The sequence below is a fragment of the Uloborus diversus genome, chromosome 1 (assembly GCF_026930045.1).
Source record: "Uloborus diversus isolate 005 chromosome 1, Udiv.v.3.1, whole genome shotgun sequence".
NCBI classification, from domain to species: Eukaryota; Metazoa; Arthropoda; class Arachnida; order Araneae; family Uloboridae; genus Uloborus; species Uloborus diversus.
The window spans coordinates 30,942,396-30,967,700 of NC_072731.1; the positions used below are offsets into that span (position 1 = coordinate 30,942,396).

The window sequence follows — 25,305 nt, forward strand, 5'->3', positions numbered from 1 at the left end:
TGGATTTAAATTGTTTCAGTCAATGCAGAATGATTTTTAGGTAGAGGATTGTTCAGTCACTGAGTACGAAAAATTGCGAAAACCCAGTGAATGAACAATGGCAAAATTTCTTTTGATTTAAAAAGAAATTTGAAGTTTCTTTGAGATATTTTCATTTTTGTACTTTTTTGTAATGCAGATAGTTTTATATGCTTATTTATTTATGTATTTCATTATATATTTTATAATTTCTTTATTTTTGTCTTTGCAAACAATGCACTTTTTGTTGAGTGTTATCTTTTATCTATCTATATCTCTATCTGTATATTAACCTACCTACCTACATCTATCTTTCTATATCTTTATCTCTCTTGATAGATAGAGAGATAGAAATATATATACAAAGAGAGAGAATAGATAGGTAGATATGTATGGTATGTTTGTATATAGATAGATAGATAAATAGATAGAGGAAGATATAAAGATAGATATATAAAAAATAAGAGGTAAATAGATATATTGGTAGATAAATATAGAGATAGAATAGGTAGGTAGATAGATAGAGCGATAGATTTATTGATAGATAAGTAGATAGGTAGTGGTTAATAGATAGATAGGTAGATAGAGAGACTAATATAGAAATAGATAGCTAGGTAGAGAGACTGATATAGAGATGGATTGTAGATATATAGACAGGTAGATAGACCGATAGATATAGATAGGTGGATAGATGTAAATAGGTAGATATATTGATAAGGAGATAGTTAGATAGATAGGTAGATATATAGACAGGTAAAAAAGCAGGTAGATAGATAGATAAATATATTGATTAGGATAATAGATTGGTAGATATTTAGATGTACAGACAGATAAAAAGGTAGATAGTTAGGTAGATAGACAGATAGATAAGTAGATAGATAGATAGATAGATAGCTAGATAGATAGATAAAAAATAGATAAGTAGATAGATAGATAGAAAAATAGATAAGTACATTGATAAATAGGTAAATAGACATGGAGATAAACCGATAGATGTGTAGATAGAAAAACAGATAGAAAGGTATATTGATAGATGGATAGAGATATAAAAAGATAGATATAGATAGATAGATAGATATAGATAGTTATGTAGATAGATAGATAGATCTCAAAGAAACTTAGGTTCTTTTTGAATCAAAATTTATCATGTTCATTCACTGGACCAATTTGTGTTCATTTACTGGTTCGAGGTGTTCATTCACTGGGTCGTTGTGCCATTTTTTCTTTAAACACCTAAAAATGTCGGAAGCGGTACCATTTAAGTTCTCGCGATTTTTTAGAGATATTTACATAGATCAATTAAAATGTTTTAACTATTACGATCTGTATAGTATAGAATTTAAAATTACTAGTATTTTAAAAAAATGAAATTGTGCTTAACTGTTCATTCACTGGTCGGTCTACCCTAATTAAAAAGTGCAAAATATTTATTTTAATATCAGTAGATATAAAATAATTGGTGTGACTAACGTAACATTTGAGCTGTGACTAACGTAACAGTTTGCATGTGAATAACGTAGCATTTTAAAAATGACTGCTAATATTTAAAACTTAATTAATTTAATGTACATTTTCATGAACAATTTTAAATAAGTAGCCATTCTATATTGATTAAAAATATTAGGGTGAAAAATACCAGTAATATTACATTGCAGACCTTCTGTCTACTTAGAAAAATACTTCTTGAAGGTTTTTAAAAAGATACTTCCAATTTAAAGAATTATTATTTAAAAAAAAAAAAAAAAGAAAAATGTGGGTAAAGCAAAATGAGTACTCTGCTGAATGTGCATTCAACACAAGAATCCAAACTAAAGAATTAAGAAAATAGAAAGACAGTCTTAACAAAGAATAACGCCTCTATTTTTTAGAAAATACATCTCCACTTATTATTAAAAGGAAGTAATGGCAGCTCGTTGGAAAACAGTTGAAGATGTTACATGATACAGTGACAATAAGCGCTGCTGCAGCATATTTCAGAAAATGCATGAATGATCATTTAAAATTTTAAACATTTGCTGTGATATCTGGAATTAAAATGCATTCTGCAAAAATGTTTGAACATTTTTTATCAATATTACATTTTAATTCAGAATGCACAACACTATTTGTTCGATGAATCACTAAACCTTAAAAAAATAATATGCCGTTGAAAAGAACTACGGAGTTTCTTATAATGATAACTGGTATATCGGTAGAATATTTGAATTTGGTGAAACTATCAACTTGTATAAAGTTAACGTTTTAAAAGAAACATTTAGGATTTAATTAGCCCAAAAATGATGTTATTTAATTAGTAAACGCAGGTGTTTTTTTTTTTTTTTTGGATGGAGTTAATTGAACTGAATCGTTCCATCCAATTTCTTTCACTAATATAGAAAAAAAGTAAAGGAAGAACCATAATGCAACATAAGAAAGGTCCCTAAAATGTGTAAATGTAATATAAAAGCAAGAAATTAATTACAAAACATTTTTTATATGCATTCATTGCTTGTTATTCGATGGTTACGTTAGTCACACAGTTTTTCGTATAAGTACGGGCTAAAAGGCCAGTACTTTGTAAAGGGTACGGGCTCTATTAAATGCCAAAAAAGATTCATCTGTAATAAATCTGTGGTATACATTTAAAAAAATCTGTTTACCTCTCACAAATATATCGACCAATTTTAAATGCCTGCTTAACTTTCAGAAAAATTTACCTCGTAGCATAAGCATTTAGTCACAATGCCTTTTTTTTTTTTTTTTTGGTGAAAAAATAAATGCCGGCGCTTATCTCGCTTCAAATTCTTGGTAGAAATGAAAAATAGTCACCTTGTACATTTTAAATCTGCATATTAAACCAAATAAAAAATAATATTTTTACTCCTGGTGTAAGTGAAAAGAGTAAGAAAAACAACTGCGAATGTTACGTTAGTCACTATGAAATGTCCCGAAAGTAAAATTAATTATAAAATATTATATATGAAAAGTATAAAAGAATTAATCACAAAATGATAAAATTTACGCTTATGTAACGAAAATATGAAATGAAAATGTAAAACTTCTAAATTAAGAAAAAAGGTGAAAGCAGAACTTAAAAAATGCAAAAATTTCTGTGTCCAATGAAACTAAAACTTCTAAGTTCAAAGTATCAAAACTAAGATTAATCTATTCATCTAGTTAAACTTAGAAATGAAAAGCAAAATTATCATGAAATACGAATGAAACTCCGATATAGCAAAACTTAGAGCTGAAGGGGAAAAAACTAAAATTTCAAGTCCAAAAGATTTAAAACTGAGATCCATAGTAGAACTTGACTAGAAAATTTTTAAGTCTTAATCACAAAATGATAAAACTTAATCGTTGAAAACAAATCCAGAATTCGATAACGAAACTCAGAATGAAAATGTAAAACTTGTAAATCCAAAAGTTCAAAAACAAAAATCAAGTCTCGTGTAGCTGATAATAGTAAAAAAACAAAATCTACTAATCAGGAAGTATTAAAATTTAGGCTCAGATAGAACAAACTTGGAACATAAATGTAAAATTATTAATTGAAACATATATCACATATATCAAAACTTCGTTGAAAAAAAAAAAAAGAAAATACACAATAATAAAGATTTTTTTTTTTTTTCCGAAAACCAAAACTTCTGAGTACAAAATACCAAAACTTAGTTTCATCTAGAAAATGAAAGTATAGAGATGTAAAAGTACTAATCAGGAAAAAATAAAAACTTGCCTTCACAAAGCAAAAACTTAGAATGAAAAATATAAAACTAATAACTCCAAAAGGTCACAACTAAGATTCATTCAGTAAAAGGTAGGGGGGAGGGAGGTGTTGGAAATACCTTACCAGAAAATAACAAAACTTAAAATCACATACCAAAACTTAGAATTTAAAAAAAAAAGTGAAAAAACTAATATTTATGAAATAAAACTTAGATGAAAACTTGACGAAAATTGAACAGCAAAACTGAACGAAAATATAAAACTTCAAAGTTCAAAATATCAAAACTGAAATTCATCTATTTAAACTTATGAAAAGAATTCAGAAGAACTATTTATATCACAAAACTAAAAGAAATTTAAAAAATTTGAAAGATCAAAACCAAATTCCATAAAGTAAAACTGATTAGCTAAAAATGTAAGAGTATACAATCATGAAATAATAAAACTAAGACGCCGATAGCAAACTATTCGCAACTCCAACGAACTATAGGGGGCGCTGCAGCCACTGTTTAATGGCGGACGAAAAAGGTAAAACAAACGCACGCCGTAGCGTAGAAAATTCTCATAAGCCTAGTAAATTTTGTTCGTATGCACGATTTTTTCGCTTTATATTTTTTAAATTAATTTTCAAAGTTTTGTGGATATTCTGGTCCACGTAAAAAGAAATGAGAATTCAAGAAGCATTACTAAATGTCAAAAACTAATGCAAATTGTGTAGTTCTATTAGCAGCCATTTTCACGATGTTGAATTCAATATTTATCAAATCTTGATAAAACTAAATAATAATTGTGACCTGACAAGAATAACAATTAATGCTAGATAATTTGATTATATGACATTACGAATTATTATCAAAAGAAGATGATACTTCTTTGCATTGCTTGACTAGCGCTAATTGTTTTGCATTTGTAGCTGAGTTATTTTTCTCAAATTCTCGAATCAGTCAATTTAAAATTTTTCTGTTTCGAATGTTTCTAATTTCTGAGTTATGATTTAATTATCTCATGCTATGCAAATCATCAACAAAATTCTCACGGATATATGGTGGTAGTTTTCTATTCAATTGATCTACCATTATTTCTTTTTACTTATCGAATTCTATAATCTTTCTCTCATTTTATTCCACTCATGATAAAAAATAAAAATGGTTTAACTAACATGCGGAATCTCGCCAAGGGTACTTAGCTCGCACAATACTAAAACTATAACCCTAAACAAATTTGGCGAAACCTTTCAGCTGAGAATAAAAGCAATAAAATAAATTCTTTCTCGGTTAAACATTTTTCATTTCGTTCTACAATAATATGTTCAAGAAAATATTTTGTATACTATCCTTTCCAACTAAATGTTGCTATAAAATATAGTTAGTTAAATTAATTTAAGATTTAGGAAAAAAACATAGGGTAACAATCCCAGTAATTGGCACTTTAAGAGTTTGTCCTTAAACTTACCTCTGTTTTCATTTCTTAGAAAAGAAATATTTACTTGTAAATATTTTTGTATCAAAGAATGCAAATCTGTGCATCTATTCAGTTCACTAAAAGCAAAAATATTTGAAAAGATATTCTTATAAAAATGTTTGTATAAAAAGTTTCCAAAATCACCAGTAATTGGCACCTGATACCCCGGTGTATGACACCTTGTGATCCAGTGATTGGCACATGTTAATAAAACTGGAAAATCACTTTATTTTTCACTTTTAGATTACATACAAATTTCATAATCATAAGAAACATAACTAATGTTAATTTAGAGTTGATAATTTTACATAAATTAATGTTGGGGTGCGCTGCTTCACTTTTCCAATTGTACCGTAATTTGGTGTGAAGTCCGACTTCCACAGTACACACATGCCATAGGGAACCGTTTGTAGGATATGCAACCATACACAGCACATTCACACAAAGGAAGAACAACGACAGGAGAGAGAAAGTACCTCCCAACAATTTTCTTCTACTCACTCAAAGCAACACCTTTCAACTAAACGATACTTTTGACAACCAAAATTTAAAATGAATTTTAAGTCTGATTTTAATAAATTGATGTGCATGCTTCTCTTAAGCCAGAGAAGAAGCTTTTGCAACAAAAATGGTTAATTCGACACAAGCCACAATTGTTTCTCTTTTCTATGCACTGCTACCATTTAGTAATATGAATTCAAGTTATAATCTTTAAAGTAAATGTACATTCAGTTGATATATAGCCTTCTACTTTTAAAAAATTGGATATGAACTCTGATTTTATGACATTTATGTTGGAATTGTCAATTACTGCTGACCTGCCAATTACTGGGGGTGTTACCCTATTCTTACAAATTCACACAAAACAATAAAAAAAATTTACCTGGTATAACGTTATCCAAGTTTGTTAATCCAGAGTTTTCTCGTGTTTACGCTTTCACCATTTAACAATCAACTCGCTTTTTAGATGGAAATAATGAAAACTAATATTATTTTGAGAAGCTCGAGAATACTATTAAGGGACGAAACAATTTCTGTAACTGAAAGCAATCTAAGACACATCGAATGCGTTAATAAATACTCAGAACAAACTGCCTGTGTTTACGTCAACAAACACACATGGAACGCAACGTGACAATGTTTTAGTTTTTTCGGCAGTTTTGTAAATCACCGCAAGGTAGCGTATTCGAGCGCTGGAGTTGCGAATGGCTTCTGTACTAAAACTTAGAATGAAAATGCAAAATTTGTAAGTCCAAAAAAGCCAAACTAAGATTCATGTACTTAACGTACTACGCTGGAAAATATAAAACTTCCCCTCACATTACAAAACTTAGAACAAAAATGCGAAACTTCCAAGTCCAAAAGATCAAAACAGATTCATTTAGTAAAACTTAGAAATGAAATGTAAAGTATCACGAAATGATAAAACTTAAGACACATATTGAAAAACTTAGAAGTAAAATGTAAAAAGAACAAAATTAAGATTTATCTACCAAAATTTTAAAATGAACCCAAAAACAGTACTCAGGAAGTGATAGAACTTAAACTCGCAGACTTAGACTGATCTTAGATTGAATATGTGAAACTTCTAAGAGCAAAATATCCAAATTTAGTTCATAAAAAAGCTTAGCACAAGAAAGAATAATTGCCGAGTATAAAATATTAAAAATAGAACGAATACGTCAAACTACTAAATACAACCTGTCAAAACTTAAATCAATCCAGTAAAACTTGGTCCGAAACGAAAAAGTTAAAGCGTTAAGTACAAAATATTAAAGCTTTGATTCATGTAGTAAATCAGTGAAAGAAAACGTATAAGTACTAAGTTCAAGATGCTTCAATGTAACGAGTGGAAAAAGGAAGAAAAAAAAAGTACTAAGTATAAATTATCAAAAATGAGATTCCCCCATTGAAACGGAATTCATTAAGTAAACCTTAGCAGAAAACATACATGCGCAAATTGCAAAAAAAAAAAAAAAAAATATTTTCGAAAATAAAAATAGTTCTGAAACAACTTACTACAGAAAGAAATTTAGAAGATTTTCCTTATGAAAGATAATTTAAAGAAGTACCTAGTAATTTTTATTTTATAATCTGCAGTTTTACACCGTACAAGTCTTACTAACTTAAAAATAAGTTTTTAACATTCCGTGATTTGTACTTTTATTTTTTTAAAAAGTTTAACTTCATGAACCTTATTTTTGATATTTTAGACGTAAAAGTCCTCCCACCCTCTTTTTTTAAATTTTATTTATTTATTTATTTTTATGTTATAAATTATGTATATATTTTTTAAAGTTTTACGTTGTGAGTTTATGTTGTATTATTTTCTGATTTATTACTTCAGAAAATTTTCCTACCTCTTACTAAACGAATCTTAGCTTTGATCTTTTGGAGTTGAAGTTTGAAGTTTTGTTTTAAATTTTTCCATGTTAGTGTTGGTTTTATCATTTCATGGCAAGTGCTTTCACATTTTTAAATTAAGTTTTACTTTATGAATCTTAGTTTTAGACTTTTGGACTTAGAAATTTGTCCTTTTTTTCAATTTTAATTTTTTTAAATGTAGTTAGTACTTATGCGTTTTTTTTTCTTAAGGGTAACAAAATGATCCTTTGTTTTTCATAATTTGAACTTAGAAGTTTTACACTTTTATTCTATGCTATGTAAATCTTAAGATTTACATTTTTGTGTGTAGTACTATCATAATTTTTACGTAAATTTAACTTTATGAACTATAGCTTTTATCTTTTGAACGTAGAAATTTTTAACGTTTTTCATTCTAAATTTTGCCATCTAGTTTGTGGGCCATTCTATGGAAAACAGTCAGTTTGTCCTGCACGTGACGCCTAATATAAGTCATTAAAAATAGTACTTCAAAATATTAGAAAACAATTTTTTTCTGATTAACAAATTACAAAATTATGTGCAGGATTCGCCGATATATTTCAGTCGATATATATCATGATATATATCCGATATTTATTTTCAAAATATCATGATATTTTGATATTTTCGATATTTATTTTTTAAACTACGGTATTTTAAATATAAAAATTATATTAATCATAGTAATATTGTTCATTTATTATTAAAAATAACCAAAAATATAAACATAATATTTTTATGATGTATTAATACATCAGTAATACAGCGAAGTAGTAAAATATATAGTTTTTATTTTACATTCATTTTTACTATTTGTAATGTAACAATTTTAAATGATTATAAAAGTGCCTAATTAAATGTTAAACGTTGGTCAGAAAAACAGAAACTGTCTTAGGATTGTTCACCAACTAATACATATTTTTTATTTCTGAATCATATTTCCTAAAAGTAGCTAACAGAAGAAAAATGGGTAAAACAGCTAATGCTAAACTTATTTCATTAAAACTGGTAAAAATGTAAAATAAAATATTAGATATAAATAAGGAATTTTAAGTCTATATATTATAATAATGATGTAAGGAAATAAAGAGCGATTTTTGAGGATGCACTTTTTGAAGACTTTAGTTTGTGTAGTTGTGTTAGTTTGTGTTTAGTTGTGTGATTGAAAATATCGGATATATAGCATAATATTGGATGTTTTCGATATTTTCGAAAATATTATGATATTTTCGAACCCTGCTTTTGTGTGATATCTTAAGCAAAAAAATTCATCGTTATTCTTGAAAATGGTTACTTTTCAATGGAATGTAGGAACCGTCACGTGCGGGACAAGAGGTTGACTTTTCATGGAATGGCCCTTGTACTTTAGTACTTTTATTTTCTTATGTTTTTACAAGATGAAATCATATTTTTTATATTTTTAACTTAGATTTTTTTTTTTTTTTTAATTTTCGTTCTACGTTTTGTTATCTAGTAAGTCTATAAATTTTCTTATTTTCTTATAAGTATTTTAGCAATTTTTTGCTGCTTTTGATTCGTTGAATCTTCGTTTAAATTTTTAGGAATTCAACATATTTTTATTTTTTACTCTAAGTTTTGCAGTAGAATAAGTACTTTTTACTTACTTTGTACTTACTCCCTATTATTGATTGATTGCTTACATTTCAAGCTTCCCTGTACGTTACCGCTCAATCAGCCTCACAAGAAATTACATTATTCTCGATGTTCAAGTCGATCGAAGTCTTCATGATTTTTAAAATCGCATCGAAGAGAATTAGCGAAGTTCGATTTCCTCTGATACCTTTTTCCCCCTGCACTTCCATTCCCAGAGGGACGAGGGGGATTATTTTAAAGTATCTTTTTAAGTCGTCTCTAATCTGCAGACTTGGAGATTACGTTTACATAATTGATCGACTTCCTTTGCTGTTGGTGTCTGTTCCCTGCCAGACGATTCTTCGGGATGGTCCACCCTCGGAGCATTCGATTTTTCTTGACAATCGCTGTCGATGTTTCGTAATTTCATTCAGAGCAGCAAGAATTTTCAGTTGTGGATATTGGTATCGTGGTTATTACAGTAGCAATCCTCTTAGCTTGGTAAATTTGTATATGTTATGTATCATGATTAGGTCCCAAGAGAATGAGTCGCTGTCAGATTACTGTGTTCAATAAATAAAGTGATTTCGAGAGGAAAAGAATTCAGTTTAAAAAACTGTGTGCCCTTACTGTTAAAGCTACAGGTTGCATTCGGCACCTTTCAGGGGTGAAGCGCTTGTTCACCAGCGGCACCTAATACGGAGCCGAAATTGCACCTCTAACTAGGGTGAAAAACAGGCACCTTTTAAAAAAATAGGCAGCCGGGGTGAAAAGAATGAACCTTCGAAGAGAGAAATGGCACCCTTGCTGTAGATCCTCCTTCCCCCTCCCCCGTATTGTGTGCGTTTTTGAATACAGGTGTGTATTTTTTTTTTTTTTAATAGTTTTGTTTTGATTCATGATAGTCTACGTTTTGCACACTTTTCACATTGCATGAATTCAGTACTGGAAATGATTAAAACTTGTAATTACAGCATTAGATCATATTTCAGAGTTTTCAACATAATTAAGAAGTGCTCATTACTTTAATTCATCTGATCGTTCTCTACATCATTGTTTCTCAACCTCTTTTGACCCACGGGTCGGTAAAAGCAAATGAAAAACATTGCGGACCTGTGAAATTTTTATCCTTTTGTTAAAAATAAATAAAATAAATAATAATAATTATAATAACTATCGGGGCGGTAAAAAAAACTTGTGAAAAAATTCTGCGTACTGATGAGTTTATTTTTTACGAAGTAATATTAAAAATGAATAAAAGAATAAATATCTACAGACTTTATTTGGTATCAAAGAGTTGTCACAAATATATTTAAAGTTAAAGACGAGTAATTATTTGAATAATCATAGTTAAGTTAATGATCATTTGTGAGAAATAACCGCACCGAAAGTAAAGTGTAGAGGTACTTATGAATTATTTACATGAAGAGCCAAAAATATTCTGGGATATTAAAGTTACGGAAAAACAAATACGTTTCTCAAACGTTCAAAATGAAAATAAAATAAAATGCGCATGAAATTTTTCGACAGTTTAAAAATTTAAAGAAATTCTTAACGCTATCGAAATATTAACCGCTAACAGGAAATGATTCAAACACTTGAACGAAAAAGCAAAAGAAAAAGCTAGACGGAGAGAGATTTCTTTTTTATTTTTTGCGTTCGCTGTTGTGTAGTAATCTACGAAGCACAAGAATCATTTTTATTTAGGTTCTCACTTGTTGATTATTGAGAATCTTATTGCGGTTATTATTTTGGTGATTGAATGTTGCTTATCGAGTACGGCAGACCGGGGCAAGATGACTATGTTAACAGTTTTTGTTGTCCATTAATTTATTTTTAAGGATAGTAAAATTAACTTTACATGAGCTGTAAGAGTAGTCCTTTGTAGCATTAAATATTTTACTATTTAATTTTTCAAATGAAAAAAAAGAAGGATATTTTTATTTTTTCATAACCTTAACAAATCGTCATCTTGCCCCAGTACTGGGGCAAGATGACTTTGGCCTTGGGGCAAGATGACAACACTGAAAAAGGTTGAACATATTTAATCTTTTGATTATGTTACGTAGTTTAACAAATGATAACTGTGTTTTTCATCTTACACTTATCAAAATTAAGCGTAATGTAAAAAATTGAACGTAATGTTGACGTGTGCAGTTAACGTGTAATGTCAAAATCAAAATGCCATTTTCGTTATTGGAATTTTACTCCTGCCACCAATCTTGGCATTTACAGTACTGGATCCATTCTTCTGTTGGAGAATCACAATACTCCTCTTTACAATTAAGGACAGCTTATAACACCATACTTTGAAGTTGGCAACTGGATTGTTTGGCCTAAATTGTAGAAACTTTGGCCTAGAGCAAGCTGAAGAGCTCGTCATCTTGCCCCGTGTTTTGATCCATCATCGTGCCCCGGCCTGCTTGTTTGAAATGATGCATCTTCATTGCCATTAAGGAAGACGATTAATTGACATTTATTTATGGAAATAGTTAGTATTTAAACTAAGTTTCTCATAAATACTAAAGAAACACGATATATCTTATCTGTAGCAGAGCTTATTTACACATGCATAAAGGTTATAACGTGGCAGCCATAAACAATCAGAGCTTCAGAACTAATACAAATATTGTGATTTCAGTGTATACTATTGCTTAACGGGCGGCCGATGGAAGAGCCTGTCGTATCGAGTTGATGCCGTTACCTAAAGGAAAACGGAATTAATAAGAGATTCGTCATCTTGCCCCGGTCTTCCCTACTCAAGAAAATAATGATATATATATTTAGTAGCGTTTTGAATGATGGAAATTTCAAGACACTAATGGTACTACGGTATCGTAACGGACTAACGGTAACTGAAAAGCATTAAACGCACTTTTAACTATGTTTGAAAGCCCTAAATGCTACAAAGTGATCAAAAGCTGTACTTACTTGTTATTTTAAAGAATTATCCTAGAAAAGTTGAGATTTAATCCAATAGTGTACTTCATTCAATGTGAAAGACATAGAAGCCACGCATAAATGCAACCTATCATTCGTCCGCCATATTGAAGTGGTTGAATGGTGAATGTATGCCGGAAACGCATGCGCCAGCAAGTCATTTTGCGATTGCTTGCTGTTTTGGCACCCCTGTCTACGATTGTCTGCTATTTTCGCACCCCTGCTCTACTTCCTGGCTAGTATTGCACCCTTGGGCACCATGCTTTCACCTTAGGGGGAATATATTCACTCGTCTGGAACCTCTGGTTATAACAGTGCTGTTGTGACATTTTTTATTGATTATTTCATTAATTTACGGTATTGGTTCATTATTTGTTTTATACCGTGACCTTTTTTGAGGACCTGAACTTCCTTACCGGGGAGCAGTAGTGTACACAGGAATTTTGCAAGGGGAGGGTCTGAGATCGAAAGCCTCATTCTCATATCATACCCTAATACGCCGTCTAACATATTGACTTGATTTTATGGATTCCAGAGGACGAAAAACAGTAAAAAAAAACTTTTGATTAAATAATTAGTATTATTTAATGAAATATACTTAAATAAAGAACCATAGAGAAAAAAAATTTACGCTTTTACTTTTCTCATAATGAAGAAATGGGTTCAAGTTCATAAATATCATTTTAATTTGCAATTACTAAGCTATAAAAACATGGTTCTTACAGTGCATTCATTTAAAATCACCATTCGAAATTTGGAGCTCCATTCGCAATCCAAATTTTTAATTTTGCCACGTACATCCCTTTGCTTCTCACTGCCTTATTTAAGCTCATCTCTTTTTTCTCTGCACTAAGCTTTTTCACCATCCTTGTTAGGAGCTAAAGGTTCTTTTCTTATGGGCCGGTTTTAATATTGCAAATAATATTGCGACATGGATTGACCTACCAATGCAAAATAAATAAAAAATAACATGCAGATACGTAATTGCAGAAGTAAACTAACAGCTCATGAACGCATTTTGTATCTTCCGGTTTATTTTTTATTCTTTTTTTTTTTCAATTGTATTTTTACAATAAGGGAGACTGGGGCTGGTTGTGACATTTTTTAAATAACTTGACATTGAATACTTGATTGATTTAGGTAAATATAGATTTGTTTGAATAAGCAGTCATTTAGGGTTTTAATTTAAAAAGAACCTTATGTGCATGCCTATTAGGAAAAACATGGTCTAATGAGTTCTAAGAAAAGAGCTGTGTACCTTTTAGCCACGCGCCCGGAGTTGGTTGTTACAATACTGGGAGCAAATTGAAACAGCACCAAAAAAACGAACTGAGTAACCATTTTTATTAAGAGCAATCACTTTCTTTACTTAATTTAGCAAAAAAAAAAATAATAATAATAATTAATTCTTATATCTTTACTAATATTATAAAGAGAGAGGGTGGATTTTTGTGTGTCTATATGTTCGAGGTAATCTCCGGAACCACTGCACCTATTTGAAAAATTCTTTCACTATATGAAAGGTGCTTTCTTACTGAGTAACATAGGCTATAATTCGAAAAAAATCCGATAATTAATTCTTTTTTTATTCAAATTTAGGCGCAAATTTCACGTAAATTGCCTATTATTGGCTATTAAAGGGGTGGAAAATTACTTGCACATATTAATATTATATATCGTTGAAAAGGGTAGAATTTTCCGCGTTCTAAGCAATTTGTTTCAATGCTCTAACGTCATTACGACGGGGGCAATTTGCGTTTTTATCTCGAACTTTTTTAGGCTTAGCTGAAATTTTGGCAATACTTTCTACATTAAATCTATCAATAAAAAGTGAAGGAATCGTCCCACAGTTTTCTTTTTGACACCGTTGGAAAAACCGACATTTTTTGCTCCAGAAATATCTCGACCTATGGTCGAAAAAATAACCTATCTCCAAAGGAAACAAAGTTACAAGCCGTTAAAAATAAAGTTCGAATAAATCTAATCTCCATTAAAATTACTGATGTTTTGTTTCGCATTGCCATGGTTAGGTCTTTTAGCTTGCTTCGCTTCATTTTAATTTCTTAAAGGTCCACAAACTTGGCGCCGCAGAATTATAAGCAATGGGGAAATGTTTTCGCCAGTTCTGTATATTTTACGATCTACATTATGATAATTCCCCCAAACAATGTAGAAATAGCGGGAAGAGTTTGAAAACTAGGAGTCTTAGCAATTTTCCCAATTGTCGCCAAATTTGTGGACGCCAAAGACCAAGGGTTAATGTACTTCGGCCATGGCCTTGCTGATAGTGACAAAAGCAAACAATTATAGCCCATAATTGACGATAGTGCCAACCCCCCAGATAAGAACCATGGAAGGATTGAGGGCCATTGCCTCGAGATTTTGGACTTTTAAATTTATTCACACATAAGACAACATGAGAAAGACTTTCTGCGTAAAGAAAGGAAATACACCACTCAGAGCATCCGAGGTTATCGAACCCACGTTTACCGGCATTTGAAGCGAAGTTTCTGTCACAAAGCCATGAAGGCCCCCAACGCATAATGAATGAGGCATAATGAGTGATATAGTTTACATTTTTCTTTGCCAAAGAAAAAACATCCGCTTCACTTGCAAAAGGTCTTGGTTTCGGTAGTGAGGTCGCTTGGCGCGTTAGGCGCTGAGCAGTTCAGTCTAGGATTATTGCTTTAAAGCAACCGTGAATGTAATTCATTGTTTTGGCGATTTGTTTCGGAAGAAAATAAACTTTTGATTTGTTTTTATCCGAGTGAAATGTACGACATTTTCTTCGTTATCTCTGACGATGATTTTTAAATGTTCCACCGGGTGGGGTTTTTTTTTTTTTTTTTCGTTCTAACGAAAAAAACGGAACTATCTAACGGTTGGATTATGAGAGCGTGGTTGCTGGGCGAGTTTGGCGATAAACAATAGAGTTGCGGAACTATTTTTACATTTGAAAAATATTATTTGATGTCTTTTTTTGTTTATTTGGCGAAATATTTTAAATTGCAGTAAAAACCGCTTCACTCGCTAAATAAAGTTTTAAAGTAACTGTAAATATAATTTAATGATTTGACGCAAAATTTTAAATTCCAAAGAAACTTTAATAAGTTTTTTTCTTTGAAATGGTGTGCTCGCATTTTATACAAAGAAAAATTATCATTTTACATCAGAGGGGGAGGGGGCGTCAATTTTTTTATTCAACGGACTTCTATTAAATTTTTAGCACGGGCATCGCTGTGCGGGTACTGCTAGTATTTTATAGAGCAGTTAGTTACCATACCTCATTGAAGCAAAAATTTGTTTACTTCTGATCGAAAACAAAATTATGAATTTAAATCTAACAAAAACTGTGTACTATTTTTAACCGACTTCAAAAAAGGAGGTTATGATTTCGTATTGCGGCTTTTTATGTGTGTTTTCGAATTATTCCAACACTACTGAACCGATTTGAATTTTTTTTTTTTTTTTTGGAAGGGTATACTTTCCAGATGGTCCCATTGTAATTTGGTCTGGATCTGATAATATAAGGGGTCCCGGAGAAATCCAAGAAACTTTAAATTTCATACGTCATGGTCACGTGGGGTTGCTGTGATCGTTGTATTTTCACACCTAAGCTTTTGACTTTCTTTTGAACGATATTTAATTCTCGCGGTACATGGATGATTAATTTTCTCAACGCTGCGCCGCATGGTAATTTTTACTTTCTTCTATATCTTCTTTACTAATAATAAAGCTGAAAGTCTCTCTGTCCGGAGGATGTCTGGATGTCTGTAGGATATCTGTAGGATGTCTGTAGGATGTCTGTGACGCGCATAGCGCCTAGACGTTCGGCCGATTTTCATGAAATTTGGCACAAAGTTAGTATGTAGCATGGGGGTGTGCACCTCGAAGCGATTTTTCGAAAATTCGATGTGGTAATTTTTCTATTCCAATTTTAAGAACAAAACTATCATAAGATGGACGAATAAATTACGAAATTATCATAACGTGGAACCGTAACATGGGCACAAGCCAATTGGCGAGATACGAAATTATCATAACGTGGAACCGTAACGTGGGTACAAGCCAATTGGCGAGAAAATTCACTACACATCATTTGTAAATGTACAGGCGAACCAAAATACCTTTTAATTTGCTATTACGGGCGAAGCCGTGCGGGTACTACTAGTTACTAATAATAAAGCAGAAAGTCTCTCTGTCCGGAGGATGTCTGGATGTCTGTAGGATGTCTGTGACGCGCATAGCGCCTAAACCGTTCGGCCGATTTTCATGAAATTTGGCACAAAGTTAGTATGTAGCATGGGGGTGTGCACCTCGAAGCGATTTTTCGAAAATTCGATGTGGTTCTTTTTTTATTCCAATTTTAAGAAAAAAAACTATCATAAATTACGAAATTATCATAACGTGGAACCGTAACATGGGCACAAGTCAATTGGCGAGATACGAAATTATCATAACGTGGAACCGTAATGTCGGTACAAGCCAACTGGCGAGAAAATTCACCATACATTATTTGTAAATATACAAGCGAACCAAAAGACCTTTAATTTTTCTATTACGGGCGAAGCCGTGCGGGTGCCACTAGTCTAATATAAAGAAGAAAGTATTGGATTCGTGCAAATTTTCGAATTTTGACGGATTCGAACGTTTTGAGGTGTGCTGAGTCCATTTCGACTATTTTTGGAAAATGTCTGTGTGTGTGTGTGTGTGTGTGTGTCACGTCTGTGAGTGACCAGTTTTTTGTGGCCGCTCTACAGCAAAAACTACCGCATGAAATCGAGCGAAATTTAGTACACATATGTGCCCCTATGTGAACTTGTGCCCATTGGTTTTTGGCGCGAATTCCTCCAAGGGGGGTGGAGCAATGGGACGTATTTTGAGTTACGCGTGCTTGCTATTCCTCAGGAAGTAACTGGCGGAATTAAACAAAATTTGGTCCATATGTTGTCATTAACAGGAACAGGTGCTGATTCAATTTTGGTGTCAGTAACTAGAACGGGGGTTGAGCTATAGAACGTTTTTTGTCGTCAATTGTGACTGCTGTATCTCAAGAAATAATGAACGGAATGAAAGAAAAATTTATCGGCATGTAGCCTGTTATGACTCATTTTTATGGAACCTATGCTCGCTGTAATATGTAATGGATTATTAATCATTCAGGAATTATAATACTAGACTTTACTATTCTAATTGCTACATTTACTATATACATAATACTATATACAAGACAGAGTGTGCCGCCAATGCGCACATCTCCGGAGTTCGTTCCGATCTGCTCCGTTCCTGAGAGGATGTTTTTCCTCAGTGACGTCAGTGACTTCTGACGTCACTGCGATTACGGTAGCGGAGTTCAATTAGTTCGATACACCACATTCCTCCCTTTTTAATCTTTAGTAGCCCAGTCTATCTGGTGCTTTTCTCGCGCGGGTGGAACGTCTAAGTGGAACAGGTGCAGCTGATGGCTCTCCTGGCATCTTGGTAACTGCCATAGGTATGGCGGCTGGAGATCCTGGCCGGACATCAGTCATCTCCGAAGGCATGGACCGGTCTCCCTGGAGATTGCTGTTGTCGTTGTCGGCTGTACTAGAGCCCCTATAACTGGAGAGGCCGACGCATCCGCCATTTTGGAGCAAGCGTACAACAGGGAAAGCTACCTTTATTGGCAATCCTTCGCCAAAAAGGGCACGAGATAGTCGGAGAGCGAAGGTGAACATTGGCGAAATTTTGGACACAGTTGGCGTCGTTTCTATCCTGCCAGTCACTTCGCGTGCCATTATTTATCCATTTCTTTTTTCTTTCTGCATGTACTGGAAATTTGAAGAGCCGAAATACTTTTTTGGAGCTGTTTACACAATTAACAGCCGAACAACCACCCGTTTGACTCAATTTAACACATGCTAAGAAAATGTAAACATCGGCAGCAATGCTAACGCTACGAAGCACTGGATCAAGTTTGCTCCAAAATGGCGGATGCGTCGGCTCCTCCACTATAGGGGCCTTAGGCTGTACCGCTTTCAGGACGTACGTCACTGGATCTTTTCCGGAAGGATGGTCGGCGCACCCAGTCGACGTCTTCAATGTCTCCCCCGTCACGCATCTGGTCGATGTGACGTCGCCAGAGTTGACCATTCACATCTACTGTGTAATGTAGTTGGCCGTCTTTGCTTTTTACTGTTCCAAATCGCCATTTTCTATCGCCTTGACGATAGTTTCTAACTGCAACCTTATCTCCTACATTGAATCCTCTATTCGAAAATTCATAAGTTCCTTTGCGAACTCTTTCCTCGACTCTGCTCTTTAGATCTGGTCTAACCAGGTCGATCCTTGTACGAATTTCTCTTTTCATCATGAGCATAGCTGGGCTTTGTAATGTCGTCATGTTGGGGGCCTTTCTATATTGCATAAGAAAGGTACTCAGCTTTTGTCTAAGAGTTCCAGGATAATTTTTCATAGTTCTCAAAGATTGCTTTACAGTAAACACATACCTTTCGGCCTGACCGTTACTTGATGGTTTGAACGGTGCTGTGGGTTTGTGTTTTATGCCATTAACTTTCAGAAACGCCTGAAATTCTTGTGACGTAAATTGTGGACCATTGTCACTTACCAACATGATCGGCAGTCCAAAGCGAGCAAAGAAATCACGTAAACATTCGACAGTTTTGAAAGTAGTGCTTGTTTTCATGGGGTATACTTCTAGCCATTTTGAGTGTGCATCAACTATTATTAAAAACATATGTTCAAATATAGGACCTGCGAAATCAACATGAATTCTATCCATTGGAGCGCTAGGGTACTCCCAATGGTGTACTTTTACTTTAGGAGGATCAGTTTTGTTAACTGCACAATCTACACAGTTTTTTGCAACCCTTTCAATGTCCTTGTCGATTCCCTGCCAGAATACGTATGATCTCGCGACTGTTTTCATTTTGACTACACCTAAGTGTCCGTGATGCAGTTCATTTAAAATTCTTTCTCTATACAGTTTCGGAATGCATACACGTTGCCCATACATTATGCAACCATCTTGCAGGCTGTATTCCATCTCCCTTCCCTTCAGTTCACCACCACTTTCCAGGATTCGTAATAACGGAGTGAGTTCTTCATCCCTTTCAGTTTCTTTGGCTAAATCTTTCGCTGTCACCGGCAGCGTTTCAATTTGATGTAACTGGAAGATATCAATATCATCATGTATAGCCAATTTTTCCGAATCCGTAGGTAAACGCGAGAGAAAGTCTGCATTGCCGTGTTCCTTAGTTTGACGATAAATAATGTCAAATTGAAACGATTGCAGAGTCAACGCATAATGCAATAGACGTGTAGCAGCTAAAACTGGCAAGCCTTTCTTTGAGCCAAAAATTGCCAGTAGTGGCTTATGATCTGTAATTAGAGTAAACTTGGTATTTTTCACATAGAGAAAAAATTTCTTCACAGCCCATACTATAGCTAAGGCTTCTTTGTCAATTTGAGAATACCGTTGTTCGGTCGGAGAAAGAGTTTTAGATGCAAAAGCAAGCGGTCGTTCTGAACCATCTGGAAATTTATGTGACAATACTGCTCCCAGTCCAACTGGTGACGCATCAGTTGCCAACAAAAGTGGAAGTTCCGGGTCATAATGTGCCAAAATTCTTTCCGAACAAATTTCGTCTTTGACCCTTTGAAAAGCTTCCTTACATTTCTTATCCCATTTCCAAGGAACATCTTTCTTCGTTAACTCATGCAAAGGATAAGCCAGTGTAGCTAACTTTTTTGAAAAGCGCGAATAAAAATTTACCAACCCCATAAATGATTTAACTTCATGAACATTTTTGGGTTCCACGGCATTTTTAATTGCTTTAACTTTTTCAGATGTTTGGGATAGTCCTTGAGAGTTTATCTTGTACCCTAAAAATTCTATTTCTTTTTGAAAGAATTTACTTTTTTCTTTGTTAATTTTTAATCCATGAGCGCGGCATCTTTCAAAAAATTCTTTTAATCTTACTAAATGAGTTTCAGCGTCTGGAGCTGCAATTCTAGCATCGTCAAAAAATACTTCAACTCCCTTTAAATCCTGAAAAACACTTTCAATATATTTCTGCCAGATCGCCGGAGCGGCATTTACCCCATACATTAATCTTTTACACAGATAGAGTCCCTTATGTGTATTTATTGTCAACAATTTTTGACTTTCAGGGTGCATTTTCATTTGCAAATATGCCTGAGAGAAATCAACCTTGGAAAACACCTTGCCATCACTCAGTGATGCAAAAATATCTTCCATTCTAGGAAGTGGGTGTTGTTGCACTTTTAAATTTTTATTTAATGTTACAGAGTAATCTGCACACAACCTAACTTTACCATTTGATTTAATCACCGGTGCGATCGGTGTTGCCCAATCCGAAATATGTACCTTTTCGATAATATTTTCGCGTTCTAAGCGATCTATTTCCTCGCCAACCCTATTTTTCAGTGCAAAGGGCATGGGTCTAGGTCTGCAGAATACCGGACTAGCGTCAGGTTTTAGCTCTAATTTGCACTCGTAATTTTTAATTTCTCCCAAGTCATCACTAAATAACTCTTTGTATTCGTCTAACAATTTAGAAAGACTAACATTTGTTTCAACTTTGCAATTTTTTATTGAATTCCAATCTAGTTTAATTTTATACATCCATTCGCGACCAAAAATTGTATCTAAATTTTCCTTAACGATATACAAGTTTAATGCGTACGTAACCTCGTTATAGGTAACATTTACCGTTACATAACCCATTGGAACAATTCTATCCCCTTTGTAGGTTTTAAAAATTAATTTTGTAGGCTGAATTTTCTTATTTGAAATTTTTCGGAAATTCTTCAGCGACATTATTGAAACGGCTCCACCTGTATCGGCTTCAAAGTTTACCCAATGGCCTTCGATTTGAACTTTTACCATTATAGGTTTCCTTGGTTCTTGTTCAGGCAGTGTACACTCTTCAGACTGAATTGTGTAAATAGGCACGGAATCAGTACCTTCATCTTCAGGAAAAGTTTCTACATCCACCTGTTTTTGCTTAACAGGTTTATTAACTTTATTTGCTTTGGCAGAAAAACATGCTTTTCCTAAATGACCAATTTTGCCGCATAATTTGCATTTGTAAGTCTTGAACCTACATTCATCTGTAGAATGATTTTTTCCATTACATCGAGAGCATTTTCTATTATTTTTATCTTCAGAGCACTTTTTCTTCCGATATTGGCTCTGTTTCATTTCAGCATTATATTTATGAATTCCAGATTGCCTTCCAATTAATTCTGCCGTGGATTTATGAGATTTTTCCATCGCTAAAGCAATCTGTAAGGTTTGATTTAATTCAAGGTCATTTTCCTCAAATAATCTATCTAGTATTGCTCGATCTCTTAATCCGCTAACAAAAACATCTCGAAGCATCATATTTAAGACATCTGGTTTATACATACAGGGAATCGCTAATGAGCGAAGTTCTGCGATGTAGGCGTTAATCGGCTCATTCTCGTTCTGCTTGCGGTTTAAAAATATGTGACGGCTAGGAATAATTAATGGCTTCGGATTGAGATGATCTCTTAATATGTCCTTGAGCGTTTCGCCCTTTTTTCGTTCGGGACATTTTGAATATCTAAGAATGCCTCGAAACGTTCTATAAAAGAATCAAAATTTTCGGACATTTCATCATATTTTTCAAAATTGACCCCTGTCACTTTTGACTCATTTGGGGTATCCACTTTAAGCTTGAGAGCTTGTACAAGGGCTTCATTTTGTTTTATGAGTTCCTGAACCAGGGCCTCCATTATTTTTCAATCCAAAATACAAAAATATATAAATTTCCTACCTTGAGCCGTCTTCGGGTAATTACCCTATCCTTTTTGAAACGAGAACACTGTTAGAGCACTACATTAGTGGTTTCGTCACACACTCGTCGCCACTGTTATGACTCATTTTTATGGAACCTATGCTCGCTGTAATATGTAATGGATTATTAATCATTCAGGAATTATAATACTAGACTTTACTATTCTAATTGCTACATTTACTATATACATAATACTATATACAAGACAGAGTGTGCCGCCAATGCGCACATCTCCGGAGTTCGTTCCGATCTGCTCCGTTCCTGAGAGGATGTTTTTCCTCAGTGACGTCAGTGACTTCTGACGTCACTGCGATTACGGTAGCGGAGTTCAATTAGTTCGATACACCACATAGCCCTTAGTGGGTATAAGAGCTGATTTTATTTTGGTGTCAACAGCCAGAAAGGGGGTAGCGCAATCGCCCGTTCTTTTTTTCCATTGTGAGTGCCCTATCTCAAGAAGTAATGCTACGTTCTGGTTGAAATTTGGAATATATGTGAATCCATATGTAAACAGGCTTTGGTTCAATTTTGACGCCAATCGCTCCAAGAGGTGTTGATTTTTTTTTTTTTTTGCGAACAAAAATAGCTTTATTAATGCAACAATAAGAAAGATAAACCGCAATAGATTGTCGTCTGCGTACTTCTCGTGATTTTAATTGTATGGAAATGATCGGAAATATTATCGATATTATCTCAGTGATTTAAAATGTTTAACTGTTGCCATCTTATGTTTGTTAACAAATAAAATATTTGTAATTAATTCAAGCAAGGCTTTTAAAATAACTTTCAATTTTCGCTCTTTGCTTTGCTTTTGCAATAATTCAGACATTGGGATGGTCGTCAAGTTTTTGCATGTGTAATTTTGTTTTTGTTGGGGATATTGCTTCCTCGTTAAGCATGGGGAGGGAATATAGAGGGAAGAAAAATATAGAAGAAAGTTTCGTGATGGGCACAACATACTAGTTTATTATAGGTGTTACTAATGTATTTATTACTGTGTAGCAAAATAGTAAATTAAATATGTTTTGCTACTTTAATAGTTGAATCAATTACCTTAATATTTTTTTTTACTAATAAATAACTTTATTTATTCACTAAAATATAAAGTTATTTATTTAATATTCCAATTTTTAAATATATTTACTGTTCAATTGAGGGGGAATTGGATACAGAACACCCCTCCCCCACGATTTAATTTATATTCTTTAATAATATACATTATAACTGTGTATGATTTCTGAAGTTTGACAGATTTGTTTTTTCATATGTTCAACGAAGGATTTGTTTTTTCTTCGTACAATGTTCCATAAATACTCGAAGACACCTGTACCCAGGGGCGTGCACAGGGAGGGGGGAGGGACACCTGTTGGCCCGGGCCCGAGTCTGGAGAGGGCCCAATATTTTTGTAACTAACGGTGAAATATAGGGGTAAACAATATGGAGAGGGACCCGGAAAAGCCATTTGTGATGGGCTCCAAAATTTCTGTGCACGCCTCTGCCTGTATCGATAAGGAAAAGTCTTTTTTTTTTTTGTTTGAAACAGCATAGTTCCTCGGCGGTCTAATGTTAATCAAGTTCAGGTTTGATGAAATTGAGGGAACTCTTCAAATATCATACTCACATTTAAATCTATTTGTATTTTACTAACTTTGTATATCGTCTCACTTAGTGAACCGGTTGATATGCCTTTTTTCTTTTTTTTTTTTTTTTTTGTTTAGTGGAGGTTTTGTTTAGGGGTGGTCTAACTTAGGTTCCAAATCTTTGATTTACTCTATTTGTTCTTTAGGGAAAAGTTAAGGGTAAAACAATAAATTTCATGCAATTTCCCTCACTAACGATTAAATATAAAACTCATTGATAAGCAAAGGCCATAAAACAAAGGTTTATACTTTCTTTACCTATAGTTAAAGAAAGTACTAAAAGTATATATTATTAAGAGTAATGATAGTGAAAATTTTGAATTAAGGATTCCCTGAAGCAAACATAAAATTCATTCTAGTGGAATTTTTAATCTTCATCTATAGTGGGGCCATGTGAAGAAACATGCGTTTTTTATCACGTGTTACATGCCACTAATTCCGAAACATAAATTACAATATTACAATTCTAAGATTTACAATTTTACAAATTTAAACTTAAAGCGATTTTTTTTTTTTTTTTAACTGATTAGGTTTAGTTTTAAAGACTAATTTCGTGTCTAGTTGAATTAGTGTCAGGATTCGGTGGGTTGTCAGTTACGTTATGGTAGTTGTTTATAGGAGGCCCCGACTTCAAAAGGTTATTAAACATTAAGAGATCGTATATAATTAGTTAGGTATTTAAAATAATTCATCGAAAAGGAATTTAAATCAGTGTTAATTTTATAATTCGGTGTTTAGTCTAGTTGATTTTTGTACTGGAATTGTAAAATAAATTTCATTTCTATGTTTGGGTAGGAAATAGAATGTAAGTGTGATCAGTTATTTTTTGCTTTTTAGTTCCTGGGTATTTTTTGAAGGCGGTTTTTTTTATATTTAAAAGTAGTTTATTTTTTTCGTCTCATTCCCCAGAAAAAAATTAAACAGGTGGCTTTTAAACTTGAAGATAATTAGTTCTGTTAATTTGTTTACAAAAATTACTAAAGCACAATTAATAAGGCGTAACATGCATATACTGTGCCTTATTAATAAAATTAATAAAAGATAAATTTTGCCTTAATCTTGGATCAAAGCATTAACAATTGAATAAAACTAGAACACATCAGCTTAGTCATTATAAGCTGAACGTTTCTCTATTCAAGTATACATTTGATACTCTCCCGTGTGACCAGTTGGGCACCCGTGTTCCAAAAAACGCCAAATCGCTTCCTTTTATTTATTTTTTTGTATTTATTTTTTTTTTTAATTTAAACTGATGAAAAACATCATTGAACCTTATATTTCCTCATGGAATTTCTTTATTGTTATTTCTTTCTTTCTTTCTTTAATGGGTTGTGTTATAAATGTGCAAAATTTGCAGCCAACTGAATCATAAATGAGCGAGATACTAGCCCATGAACTCGAGAGTGGCCTTATTTGGCGCCCTTACCTTATTAGGGTTTATCATTTTTTAGTTATGTGATGTACAATTTCTTTTTCCGAATACCTTTTATTTTAAAGGATTTCGTTTTATTTTATTTATTTATTTTAATTTTTATTCTTTTTTGTTTTGTAGCGAGCTTTTGAGGCCCTCTGTCACAGCACTCACTTGTTTGGTCGAAGATTGGTCCTTGAGTGGGCCAATCCCGAATCAGAAGACATCGACGAGCTGCGGAAGAAAACTGCAAAAGATTTTATTGGCAGCGGTAAGTGACTTTTTTATTTTTATTCATGGGAAG

General features: G+C 33.1%; 1 protein-coding gene across 1 annotated transcript in view; it reads left to right on the top strand.

Moving 5' to 3' along the window:
* LOC129228676 (probable RNA-binding protein 19) overlaps positions 1–25,305 on the top strand; it is a 207,377-nt gene that overhangs the window by 130,064 nt on the left and 52,008 nt on the right. The window contains exon 24 of the mRNA XM_054863363.1: positions 25,143–25,272. Coding sequence (XP_054719338.1) covers positions 25,143–25,272 — 130 coding nt within the window. The remainder of the gene's footprint in view (positions 1–25,142; positions 25,273–25,305) is intronic.